Genomic DNA, 15,441 nt, shown 5'->3' on the forward strand with positions numbered 1-15,441 from the left:
ACAACAAATCCATGGGTAGCATCCTCTTAACGAAAAATGTCCGATCATTCCGAGAGTTTATAGCTATATCATATTATTCCTAGGAACTCTGTATTACCTAGTGAAATGGATGGGTTAGACTATCATAGAGAAAAAATCTGCTGCAATTATTTAACTGCACGATCCACCGGTATCAATGTTATACGGTCAAAGTAATTCCATTTGGTACCTATATGTACCCATCTAATATGTTTGATTTATGAATATTGAGATTTACAGTTTTACTAAAAAAGATAGTAGGTACCTAGAGCAACAAACGAAATTATTGTGAAATGCCTTTTCTACGTAACTCCAAATTTTTCATCTTTAATCGACACTGGCGCGTGGGGACATGCAACTATATGAAAATATTATTAAATAATTTTAATCCATAGGCATTATAGAATCAGCTCAGCTTATCGTTCGTTTTAAAAAACATGTTTTCCTCTCCCAAGCACTGTTTGGATGATACAATACACCGAAATTCCGGACGGGCCACCACTGCAACTTACTGTATACACCTATATGTATAGATGATAGTCATACAATATAATATGTATCGTGCGTGTATTATATACGTTACTATGTAATATATAGATATATGTTATACGTGTATGAGCAGTGAGTGGTATTGATCAGACGCGCCAGTTGTTATATTTTTTGCCACATGTTGACGACGGCGACGTCGACGTACTATATCAATATATAATATATTTTATTCAATATAATGTGTGTGTGTGTGTGTGTGTGTGTGTGTGTGTGTGTGTGTGTGTATGCATCTTGACGATGTGACACATAATATACGTAGGTATACAGCTACTGCAAACACAACCCATGGATTTTCATCGAGATCGTCATGGGTGTCACGTCGTCACGGTTATAGATTTGCGAACATAATTTTACAATGTGTCTATTTCCTGGCCACATTAAACATTTATAATATACCTACTACCGAAAATGTCGATAGATATTAGCGATTGCCAGAATGACTAAAACCGATTGGTCAAAGTCACTAATATTTAAAGCATTTACGTAATATCACGAGGACGTGATTAACTATTTAGGCGTTAATTTAGTGATGTGTATCACTCAATATTTTAATTTATAATAAACCTAATATTATATTACTGTGTATGTGTAATTCTCAATCCCTATTTTGTTTAGCCCCTGATTATAATTTATTAGTTATGAGTTATGATTTATGATTACCAAGGTAAAAAATAATATTCAAATGTAAGGAAAAACGTGATTGATAATTTACATTTTAGTGTCCAGAAGATTAGTTTATATAAACAAAAATTGAAAATACATTGGATACGTCACACAAGTATAATAGATTATATTATTATAGGTATTGTTATAATTTATAAATAACACCTATAGTGTATTATAGTGCAGTGGTTTTCAAACTGTGTGCCGCAAGCATTCACTGACTGTACCGCGGTCTTTCGGAAAGTTCAACTTTTCGTTATAAAAATATAATTAATAAAAATTTGTTAGCCCCTCAAGCACACATTTTTAATTAAATATACTTATATAATTATAACTCAAAGCAATTTTGTTCATTTAATTATGTAGTGCAGAAAAAAAGGTCAGTGTGCCGTGAAAATTTTTTGAGGAGCACGGTGTGCCGCGTTCAACAAAAGTTTGAAAACCACTAGTATATTATAGTGTGTGCATATAATACTATCTCTGGTCTCAGGTTTTTCCTAAAATGTAACTGTTATTGTAACGAATTAGATGGTGTTACAACTGACGAAAACAAGGAACAACCTATCAAAAGGTAGATTGTACGAACAATTTGATACTGACTTCAGACAATTACAGAAATATACACAGTTGACAAAAAGTGGCTGACACCATTAATTTTAAATACATAGATAATGATAAAATCAATACTGACCCATACTGGCATTATCAACACTGTCCGCATAGGTAGGTACATATAATATTAATTGTATAAAGCTACGTTGTCTTGGTTATTGAAATACGATTAGTTAGGTTCAACATATAATTATATTATGCAGAATAATTTACCAAGCATGTTCACCCCTATTTTTCGATTTAATAATGAATTAATTCAAAGTCAGGTTTATATTTATTTATTGTATTTGAAAATATGGTCCATAATCGAAGGTGCTTCCAAGGTAAATTCCAACAGCGGGAACTTGAAGAAATCTATTACTAAAGAAAAATGGTGCTGGGCATGCTGGGTGCAGAATCACGCTGTATATATTCGTCACACGGTCTCAGAAAATTATTATTATAGATATATAGACTACGTAACTAAAGTATTTAAAAATGTTTATAACATAACTATACTGCTATACTATTATTATACTGTTATATATAGGTACCTATAATAATTACATTGATACCCATAGCGGCGTATTTTTGATTTTTTAATGGTGGGTGCTATGTTGATAATAAAACTCTTTAGGTAAGTGCTTCGTACTTATCATGAACAGCACGACTTCGGGGTGAAGACAAATTTATCCTATTTTTTGGTATTAGCTCACAATTAATACGTTTGTTCTACGTGATACCTGAAATCTAAATAATTTATAAAAAAAAATTCAATATACGGTAAAATGGGTGCTTCAGCTCCCAAACATCCTCACCCCACCCGCCAAATACACCACTGTTGATACCGGACATTATATTGTGGACAACGGAAATATAGGAACGTCCGACGTTTACACAGAAACTCCGTGATGTACACAATATTTATGTGCGTACTAAAATGTATCCATTTCGGAGTTGTATTGAAGCACAATAATGAAATTTTTACAATCTCGATTTAATTCCGTGTGCAACTTATGTACGGCGCACAGTGTAATATATTATTATTATACGCGTATTTTCCGGCGGATTAACTACACGCGAAAGCGCATTAACAACGCCATTAAAAATGTTTTTCGCATAAAAAAACCAAATAAAAGCACACATGTATATAAATCGTAAAATCCAATAATATAGGTTATTGCAGTTTTATAGGCGTTTTTGTAACAGCTGATGATACCAGTGTATAATCAACCATTATATATATTTCATACGAAATGTACAGCAGCTGATGGATCGCTATCACCGTGATGTATAATACATCATTATTTATCATAATTCATAATATTCACAAATCGCACGCTGCGGCCCTGTAGCTTTAGACATTTTCTTCAAGAGTGAGAAAGATAAAGAAATAATTAGATACTATTATAATATATTGGTGTAATTTACATGATTGTCATCAAGTGACATTACTCATAGAATTACTTTTTCATAACATTTCAACTTTAGCGGATTATATTTTAACCGAATGGTTTTGAGAAAAAATAGGCGAATCCTGATCCAACCAGAAATACTATCACTACACGGATTTGAAATACTTAGTAGGTAGTTGGTACAATCTTTGAATAGATAAAATATTTCATAGTATATCAATGTATCACAATATCAAGTAGAAGATGCAATCATGAGTATTAGATACCTATGTAAAAAATATTTGTTACACGACTGCTTGTTTTATATTTTTATATTATATAAAATGAGAAATTAGCAGTTTATTATTGGAAACGTCGTGTGACTATACTGACAAGTGCAACATATAAAAAAATCCGGTGTAATTGCACAGTACGAGCAAAATTTATTATAGGTAGGTTCTATTAATAATAATAATAAAGACATGATTTATAGTGTATAGCAAAATACACCGTGTTCAAAAATTACCTAACGTTAGATATTTTTGTGGAATGACCTCTGAAGATTCGAATCGGCAAACTAATAATAATATAAGGTGCAGACACTGTATTATACATTTTGGGGAAAATTGAAATTTCGAATGCTTATATTTTTTGTATTTGGGGCTGGTACCTAATAAAAGCATGACCACCGAAAATATTTTATTTTGTTGCTGGGTCGCAGACATTTTGTTTTTTTAGATTCTTCCTTCTTTGGTAGAAACAAATTTGGTTTTGTATTATCTTTATCTATCTCCGTGTAGACCAAGAATAATAAGTTCTGTACATGATTGATTATTATTTGATCTATTTTTAGCATTTAAAAACAATATTTTTCTGGACCACAACACTTTTTCAAATCCTTACCAATTAATTTTTAATTTAAGGAGTGCAGTACTGAAGGCGATACAAATTTAATTTTTTTTTTTTAACGAGAACCACTTATTTTTATAATGTAAACTGTTAAGCAGACATATTTTTTTTACCTATGTAATTAAATCAAAATTTGAACGAATAGTTCATGAGTTATTAAAGTATAACCGTATAAGTATACTTAGGTTAATTGATAGGTTAGAGATATCGTGGCTATGATTATTTGAAAACTATAATAATTAATATTATTCTATAAATATTTTATAATGTTTATAATTTGTCCGAGTGAATAACTAATTATAAGTACCTACTACACTTAGTACCAACTACATCAATTTTATATTTCATATATTAAACCATTGTTATGGACTTTAACCTTGTGTAGGATTAAAATCCAAAGTTAAAATCACAAAGTTTAATGACTCAAACCTACTAGTTTGAATTTAACTTTAGTACATTAAATGTTTCAAAAAACAACTTACAGTAAAAATATGGTTCATATTTGCAAAAAAAAAAAACTTGTTGGACACTCATTTATTCCTTATAGAATAAAAAAAAATCTTATTATTTTTAAATATTATGTTTCTTATTAAGTATGGGTACTTCAAATTATAAAAATCAATATTTGCATAAATTAATTTAATGCATATTATTAAAGGGTAAAAGGGACCATGCTTGGTGAATCACGAATGTATAGGTACAGAGAAATCCATTTGGTTGGCTACACTAATTTGCTTAGTCAATGTTTATGATGTTTTTGAACAATGGTTATCCACCGATTTGTAAGTTATAGCATGTTTTATATTATTATATAACACTGCATTTTTACAAAAACCTAATATTATTAAATGTTCGTCTGTTTTGTATCATAGGGATTTTGTAGACTTCATACTCATTATTTTTCGAAATGCGAATCCATAATATTTTGATTTCATATTCCAGAATGTAGATCTAAAGAGCTGCAGAATATAGGTGTAGGTACTATTCGTTTGATGTTACTCCATTTATAATACGTTAGCGTCGACGTGTCTGTTAAAAACTACTTACCTAGATATTATCTAGGAATTCAATTCACAGCAGCCATTATTAAACAGTCGTCGTAATCCACTCAATCGACAGTGAAAATTACACTGCAGTCGGTTGGTTTAATACAGAAATGTACCACCACTCGCGTTTTTATACCTACATATTATTATTATATACCTACTGGCTATACTACTGATGATTATTTTAAAAGCAATAACACTCATTATAATTTCAAACGTTTTTTTTAAATATTTTTTTTTTACATAATTCTTAATCATTACAAAACAATATTTTTAATTTCATAATAATATTCTGAAGCCAAACAATTTTAATATTTTAAATACGTTTACCTACTTATGGATAAATATCTATGTACAAAAATACGTTGTTAACTAATCGTTTAAAATTCTATTAAAAACATCAAATTTCTCGGCAATAAAAAATATGTAAGAGCCAAGAGCAGAAAAAAAGTTTCTCAATTGTTGTGTACCTACTACCTACATACCTAATATAGATCATATATGATATCAAATTCAATAAAATCTATAGAATGCGAAACAATATAACTAGGTACGTGGCATGACATAATAGATAGGTATCGTCACAATTTTTTGATAGCATCCTCCATTCTCTACTTCACCTATATCGTAGTTCTCCGTTTCTTATTGGCTGTCAATCATATACGCACATATTACATAATATATAACATTGAAAAAAATAAACCAATCAGAAGTGGAGAACTATGACATTGGCCGGAGGCGAAGAAGATGCCCACACTGAAAAAACTATTACAAATGTGCTGATACGAATCGTGGGGTACAAGCTACCCACAATAATTTCAGATTAAATTTTGTAAGGGACAATTTCGTCTTCATATTATTATAGTAGCTATTATTATATCTGTAAAATTGTTTTGCGTCTTAAGAAAATCCTTTGGCCGCACGAAACCAGGCTCTCCGAGTGACCCGGTTTGGCCACCCCTGCTATATAATATTATTATTTATTTATATCAATATATCATTATGCTGGCACTACTCACCGTCGGCGGACGGCATGCACACGGGCCTGACGGTGTCGCTCGCGGCGACCGGCCGGTCGAGTTGTAGCAGCGCTATATCGTTAGCCAACAGGAACGGATGGAAATGAGAGTGGAACAGCACGCGAGACACTTTCCGGGCCTGGTGTTCCGTTTCGTTGTCCGAGGTCAGGTCGTAGTCACCCAAGTGTACCATTAAGTCGTCCATCGGCGTGTCGCGCCTACGTGTCGGATAAAAAAATAATTATTATATTATTGTCATATTTTGATTTTCGGTGTTTTATTAACGCGGCACCGCACAAAATATTATTGCGGCATAGGCGCGAGATCTTCAAAGTTCAAATAAACAATAACGGAATCCGGGATCGGAAGCGATAGTTCTTGAAGTCAAGATCGATAAAATGTCTATTTCGAATATAATATATCATGCACACATAAAATATCTAAAATACGGACAAAATAATTGTACTAAATATGCAAACAATATTATAATACCCAAATATTATTATTTATGAGTAAAACATTAGTATATTATATGATGTTTTTATTACTATTAAAAACTAGCTGATCCTTGCCCGTGACAAAGTAGTCATAAACTCCGTTAAATGTAGACTATACCTATACAATATACATAATATGTTTTAACACAGTAATTTGAGTTGTTTTGACCAAGTATAGGTACATATAAAATATAGGTCCAAAATTATTTACAATTATAATTATAATAACTATTTTGTTTTATGTAATCAGTGGCAACCCTATACAAATAAATGAATACTCGTTTTTTATGATCCAACAAATGCCTGTGAGTACCCCTCTTTAAAATTCTAAATTTGATTAATTGGCTCTAAGGTGCACATCCTCGGGCATAGGATTACCTATGCACAACATTTCAGAATCATGAGTGCGATAGGTTTGGCAAACACGCGCAGACATTGCCTTTTACTAATGTAGAAGACAACAGCTATAATATTAATAAAATGAAACGAGAAAGTGGTTAGTCGAAAATAATAATACGTCACTATTGGGGTGTAGTTATATACCTACCAAGTCATAACAAAACATGGTTTATGAAAATTAAAAAAAAAAAAATGATATCAATTTTTTATGATGGAAAAACGTTTTTTGCCACTTTGCACAAATCTTTAGAAAAAAAAAAATCTGCGTTAAATAATTGAGTATAAAATATGCGGCACAAGGTAATAATATAAAGATATTTTTTTGGAAAATATTACAAATCTGCATAAAATACAGAAAAATTAAGAAATTTCAGTTTTAATCCGAAATATACGAATTATGCAAAATACGCATTTTAATAAATTATCGTCTTTAATCTAATCATTGTATACCATGTCCTATATTGAGTTTAAAGACATAAAAAACTTCCAAGCCCTATTGATGATAATAATCATACCTACAACAATATAATATGTGGATCACGATAATGTTATAATATATTATGTAGGTACCATCGCATTACGGTCGAGATTATATCACTATTATAATATGTTATATTACCCGACGGTTGTATTAACACGATGCCGGTATAAGTTTTTTGTTTTTGAACGTTAGTACGAGTACCCGTAGGTTATTATAATAGTCCCACTGGGGCAGCCATATTTTTTTTCATTTGGTGAAAAATAAAGGTCTTTAGCATTAATACTTTCTTATGTCGTTTGAGCTTAAAAACAACGCACGTGTATAACACTATATTTGTCTTAAACGTTTCACTACAATAAATTCATCGGAAATACAATAATTTTGATGGGTCTTAATTTTCAGTCAAATACTTTCGGATTTTTAAACATTACTTAATGATGAAATTGGGTTTTTTTACAATATTATATCACACAAATTGACTGGGAAAATGTTACTTTTCTGTTAAAAATAATTTATGTATCTGCCTATGTATATATTGCATAAGATATACTGATCTTGTGCAGGGGCGCCATTTGGGGGGGGGGGGGCAGGGTGTGCACTCGCACACCCTGTAATTTTGTTGTCCACAATTGGCCTAGGCCTAATTAATACTATGGCCAGATGGCCTTCAGTTTGCCAATCGTTAATTGTGCATGCACCGCACCTATTCACTGATAATCATAAATAATATTACAATATTGTGTTCTTTAATTTGATAATTGATAAATTGATATCGGTATCACTTTATCCACTGGCACACACAAATATGTGTAAGTGGTAAGTGGCTACTGTCTACTGATAGACAAAAGACATAATAATAATAATATGCATCTATTCTATCTAAAAATATCTTTACTATACACTATACAGTATATACACATAGTGTATGAACGGTAAAATGTAATGTGTTAACTATAAAAATATGTTTTTATTAAGTATGTTTTTGATACTGTAATGAATCTGTAATGAAAAACTGAAAACACTAGAAACGTTTTTTTAACGATTGGCCTGGAGGTGGGAAAAAATTGGCCTCTTTAACTGTTTGCACACCTTAAAAAAAAACTGAAATGGCGCCCCTGATCTTGTGAGTAAGTGAGTTGTATTATAGCGATGGCACGTGTGTGTTTGTGAGTCGATGATGTAGATTAAAACTAATGTGTATACTTGAAACTCTGCATGAAAAATCTATATTATTACTTTTATTATTATTTTTTTTGTTAGACATGAAAATTCGAAGGTTATACCGACCGAATTTTTGTGTATGGAAACCGTATACGTCCTAAATCTGCCACTGAATGTGTATAAATTGATAAAGGTTTTCTCCCTGTTTTTAGGTCGGACGTTTCCCTTCGGTGATTTCGGCGGAAGTTGAAAAAATAAATATTGCAGTGACGTTGTATTGCTGCAGTTTATAATATACACGCGGAAGTTTTAGTAGGTAGGTTTATATTATGACCGCCCGAGTGATGTCAAAATCAATCCACATAATTGGCAAATCACATAAATTACTATTTGACGTCCCAAACGTGTTGGTACCTTAACTTAATGACGGTCGCGACCCAAAGTAATTTAAATATTTCTTTAAAGTCGATTGATGGCCGAGCAATTTAATCATCGGCCGGATATGACCTACGACAATATTATGTTATGTTTAAAAATATTGGTATTTTTGTAAGTAGGGGAGAGTGGGTACAATTGTAACACGGGCAAAAGTTGTTCAATAATCAATATAAAAATCTCAAACAAATTTAGCAGTTGGCCATCTGTATAACAATCGATGTTTCCTTATCAAAATAATGATAACTAGGTAACTTTTTGAAGAAAAAAAATTAAATGTGTCTTTGATAACAGATTGTAAATAAAAATCATGCACTTACTTTTTTATTCGAGTACATAATTTTAATTATATATTCGGCTATAATTATTTTGATATACACCAAAAGTAGTGTAGTTTTTGATTCTGATCTTAACACTCTAACTAGTCAGTATTTTTTCTAATACTTAAGTATTTACAAAAATATTGAAAGGGTATAAATGTAACAGTCACCCTCAGTGATACACTGTTGCACCTATTTTATTTTAATTTATTTATATGAAATTACTTTATGTTATTTAAATCAATTATACTATACATATTTAATAATTTAAAAGTAAAAAGTTATATAACAATTTATTATTTGAGATAATCTGTTTACCAAAGTTATATTTTATTTTAATTAAAGGTTATTATGCTATAATTGTTTTAACAATTTAAAAGTCAAAAATTATGTTGCTATTTAAGGTAATCTGTTTACCAAAGTTATGTTTTATTTAATTTAAATGTAACTGTTATATTTTATATGTCTTACAATAATATAAAAAAGTAAAAATCATGTACCTATGTTACATCTGCAGTCCCTAGCGCTGTTACAATTGTACCATGTATCGGGTACAATTGTAACATATTTTTTTTTCTACAATTTATATCTATTCAAAATAATGGGGAAATAAAGATTCAATACACACATATTTTGAAAGGCAACAACTTACTTTACTAATTGAAAGAATAAACGATTCAAAAAATTTAGAACTTTGGCAGAAATAAATAATTTTATGAAAAATGTTACAATTGTACCTACACTCCCCTACTTAATCACAAAATTCAAATGCACACAATTACATGTTAATAACAGAGATCTGTGCGCCTGCGCCGATCTATTTAAATAATTGGAATGCAGTTATGCATTGCCATTTGCCACATGATACTTATATTGTTATGAAACATTTTGAGAATTAGTTTTTATTAAATGTGTTTATAAAATCGATAATTTAAGTAAAACAAATAACATTATTGTATGTTATTCTGGCATAGGCGCAATAGCCCTGGGCATATAATATATTATATCGAAAATATATATATAATATATATTATAGTAATATCCCATTGTAATAAATAGTTTACGTCGATGCGTGAAAAAATGCGATGCAGTTATTTATAATGGCAGTACTGTGTTCTAGGTATTATAAGTTTCATATATTATGCCATTATATGGCAATATCGGGTGTCACTTTATATATGGACTGATAGAAATGTATGAATTATGTTATGACATTATGTATTTTACATCTTGTGTTTATAAGTAATAAAAAAGGTATAGCTGGATGGCAGTGTGCACATCGATGACGTTGGTCGTCGGGTCAGGTGGGAATAATTAAAAAGTTAATAATAATTGTTTACTTTCATCGGTCATTACGTTTTTTTACGGCTGGTTAATTTTGTTAACCGTCTCCCCGAAAACTGAATTATACTGTCCCAATATACTATATGCAAAATAAATATTATGTATAATATATATATTATATGTATAATGGGTGTTTAAATATTTTCACAAAGATAAAACTTTTTTTATAGTTCAAAAGTGTATCAATAATAATATAATAATTTATTATAAGTTATAACCATACATTTAATGCGTTGACGTAACTCGGGTATTCAATATTCACATGGTCTGAATACCATTGATCGCGTATACCATTTATACAATATAATATAATATTAGGTTTCAAAATGGATATTGTAATTTATTCTACGACTTGAAATTATTATATATATACACTTAAAAAAGCCCACACTATAATATTATTATTTATTACTGTTGAAGTCGATTAATTTGTTCTTCTATATAAATTAATGTAAACTTATTAGACTAAAACTTCAATTTCAATTTTAAAAAGTAACGATACACTCAACATAATTTATATAATGTGGATAAAAAGTTTTGATTTCAGGGTTGAACTATACCTACAGGGTGTTTAATGTTTATTAAGATTTACTAACGGCAACTGCGTACATATTTTTAAAAAAATAAGTCCTCGTGGAACACTGTATAAATTAAATAAAACTAAATGGAAAATTATGGAATGAAACTTCTCTGATAAAAAATATAGAATAACAACAACAGCAACAACACCAATAATAGTCATAATGATAATGGTATGACAATTTCAGATCCCGAAGGCGTGAGGTGCATAAATAAGACAACGTTGTGTAAATTTCGCTATGTATTTATATTGTATATATATATTATTTAGAATCACGTGCTTATAATATGTATTTTTATGGCCTGCTATGTTATGATCCAGAATAATGGACGATATTATCCACGGGACTTAACTAAATATTATTTCGGCGACAAATCAAATAAATGTGTAACGATGATTTAACAAAACTCTCTTGTTTTTTTTTTGTTTTACTGTACATCTGTTTTTTAGTCAAGCCCTATATATTTTTTTCTTAAATATTTAATTTAATTATGTAATATGTGCCAAATAAGATTGGACGTTTCACTTGGGTCACGCTTATTACTTATACTTATAATCTACATAATTTTATCATATTAAATAGTGCACAAATTATTATTGTTAAGTTCATTATGAAGATTCATTTTTGAGCAGACGTTTCAAATATAATTTGCTCGTGTCACCGAAGTACATACAATTATATGTTTCATTATTTTTATTCGAACAAATTATTATATTTTTGCAATTTAATATTTGTATATAAATTTCTTATTTTACATCTCTATAATATGCTGATCTAATTTAAAACTTTTTTTACTATTAACATTCATCTAATAATCTCTCTAAATTCTTGTTTATATAAAAATATTAATTTATGTTCAGCGTAGTACGTAGAATGTATATGTTAAGTAATTTTAATTTTTATATATATATCTAATACCTACCTATATCATATGGAATACATTTAATATTATGATATTAATAAGTATTTAGGTAAAAATATTAATGGAATGTGATAAACATATTTTAATGATTTACTAGGTATTATCTTAATGATATCCATATTAATAATTATTATCATAGATGGTAGATCGCGAGCGGAGGTAACAAAATATACGAATAACAATACAAAGGATACTGCAATGTACAAGTCGCATTTTGTATTTTGAATTTAGATGAAAAAGATTGTAATGAAAAGTGAAAACAATATTACATACCAAGGGAATATATTATTACAAAATGACAGGACCGCGACAAGGGCTTTTAATAATAAAATAGCTTTAAAGCAAGAGCTGTTTATATGATTTACGACAGTAAACGTTTTGAATTATACTACTCAAGCTTACGCAGCTTATAGGTGATAAACGTACTTTTTGGTTAAAAGCAATTGCGTTTAACGTTTACATACACTTTTACCAATGAAATGCGCTCACCAGACATAACATTATTTACAATAGGTGCCTCGGGTAGGTACTTCGAAATTAACGTTAAGACGTCGGGTGTAAATAATGTCTGGGGATGTAAAATGCTCGGTAGTTATACCATTTATTAGTTATGAACATTGCAATAAAAATATGACTACAGCTATGGGCTGTATAGGCGTTCACATCAAACGACAGTTAAAATATCACTTTACATAATATTGGTACGAGGTGGATATACCTACATTTTATTATACTCAGGTGCTTGACTTAAACACAAGGTGTGTATATTGTACAAGCCACCTATACATATTATAAGCATACAAACGATTAATTATTTTCATATAGGCGTATTATAGCTACGGGTTTCAATAAAAATTGTTTGACTTTGACAAATACAAAAAAAATATATGTTGTATAAAGCGTTTCGAGGATGTTTGTATATAAATTAAATATTAATGTTTTTTTTTTTCAATTTATTGACTTAATTGTAGACAGGGTTCAGTGTATATATACCAAATACTACTATTTATATCATATTGAATTTTGATTAAATTACGATATGTATTATAAAAATATGAAATTATACACGAATTTAACTTTTTTTTTTAATAACCCGAGTGGTAAGAGCTAATCAGTGGTAAACTTATATATTACTCTTGTATTACAACATGAAATTCTTACTAATCTCGTTTACGAAGCGCGTAAACATACATTAAGTGTTGATGTGTTGTCTACCTAAGTATATATAATAGAAGCTCATAATAATTACGCTAAAACGCATTTGAGATTTTATTATATGATGTAGTTAATTAAACTAAAATGTATTATTTATATTTTTAAAAGTAAACTTATTGTTTAATTTGTTGGGTTATATTTTAAAAAGAAAATCTTTAATATTTAATTTAAAACACGCTGCTTACAGTAATTAAATACCTACGACATAACGAGATGTGAGTCACTACAGAGTAAATATATTTGCATTTCAAATGCATTCCAAACCATTAGCGTTGGGTCCTAAAGCGACTTTGATCAGATTTTGTAGTTACATTCCCTCGAAAACCTTGAAAATACTTTCATACAATTGTTTTTACCTTAATTTCTTCATTCATGACATTTTTCGAAAAAATTACCTATAGAAATGTATAAATGGCCTTTGACCGACTAATCTACAGTTTATAGAAGTTTTGTCAACAAAATGTAATGTTTTTACTAGGCACTCCAAAGAGTGTTCATAAAAATTCCCGAATGAAATATATTTATTTTTTAAAGCTCGGCTTCTAAAATTATGTAGATAGGTACGTGTTGTATAATTAATATAAATTGTTTGTTTGTTAAATATAAACAATTTAGTATTTATATTATAGTTAACTAGTTTTATGCCCTACTAATTTCACTGATCTTACGAAGGCCTTGAGTATCATATATGCATTCAGTAGATTTATGAACCTAGGTTGAGTATCAATATAATATGATACTCAAGTTTTTATAAGAGTTTCTGGCATGGAAAATTCCCTAGATAAACACATATAACACATATAAATAAATAATCTTGAAATTTTTGAGTAACATATATACGTTCCGAGTACGCAGACATAATATAATATAATAAATATTACTCTGATGGTATACAATATGTTGTTGAAGCAGGATAATGAAACGAAAAACCTAACAGAATTGAATATAAAAATGTTCAGAAAAAAGTAATAAACTGTAGAGAAAATACAGAAATGCAAGTAACATGACAACGGACAAATTGAAAAGGATGTACGGAATCGGATTAATAGTACAGAGCAGAGAATAAATTGAGAAAGATCACGTAAGTTTTTTTTATCGTGCTAAAATAGTTTTGTGTTTAAAAATTCATTCGTTGTTAAATTTATATAAAATATATAAATTTATATAAAAAGAAACAAATTGGAATAGATATTTGAAGAGAATATAGGACCGAGAGAATACTAAAAAGAGTAAGCGTGCAATAGTATGTATTATACGACTATACGAGGATACAGTTATAGGACCTTGTATAAGTGGTAAGCAGTAAATTTTTTTTTACGAACAAATTGAGAGAACTCACTATAGAATTTGTTTTAATGGAATATCTGTGTGGATTGATATACATTTGGGGGGGGGGGGGGGGGTAGATACAATATGATATACGATTTAATACTGTTTGCAAAGAGTAGAAAAATATTATTGTGATAATATAAAATATGCCAACAAATTGAATTTCTTTGATTACTTATTTTTAACAACAATATGTTTTATTATTATAAACTTTAAACTAAAATAAAACGAAAATTGTCATAAATTGTAAAATTACATCTCCAATTTTAAACTCATCAAAATAATTTCAAATAATCTAAACAAATTTCAGGTGTAATATTATTATCTTCTAAATTACAGTACAAAGGATCCAATTAAGAAACTTGTCACAAAGTTTTTTGGAGTACGTACTCCTTCAGCTTTTTATTCAATAAAGAGGGTTGCCTACGTCAAAAATATAAAACCAAAAAAATTAGCACAATACACGAACCATCTTAACAAACCAATAAATTATTCGGTTCATTCAAAATATAAAAGTAGCCATTTTGACTGTCAAAGTTGTGTAAACAACTAGTGTTATTTTTTTTAA

The 15,441-nt window shown here is 29.4% G+C and overlaps 1 protein-coding gene across 1 annotated transcript in view; it reads right to left on the reverse strand.

The window, feature by feature from the left end:
- The window catches only part of LOC100570909, a 52,742-nt gene that overhangs the window by 8,169 nt on the left and 29,132 nt on the right, over positions 1 to 15,441 (reverse strand). Inside the window, exon 7 of the mRNA XM_029486406.1 lies at positions 6,190 to 6,407. Within this exon, the coding sequence (XP_029342266.1) occupies positions 6,190 to 6,407 (218 nt within the window). The remainder of the gene's footprint in view (positions 1 to 6,189; positions 6,408 to 15,441) is intronic.

The sequence above is a fragment of the Acyrthosiphon pisum genome, chromosome A1 (genome assembly GCF_005508785.2).
Source record: "Acyrthosiphon pisum isolate AL4f chromosome A1, pea_aphid_22Mar2018_4r6ur, whole genome shotgun sequence".
Taxonomy (NCBI): domain Eukaryota; kingdom Metazoa; phylum Arthropoda; class Insecta; order Hemiptera; family Aphididae; genus Acyrthosiphon; species Acyrthosiphon pisum.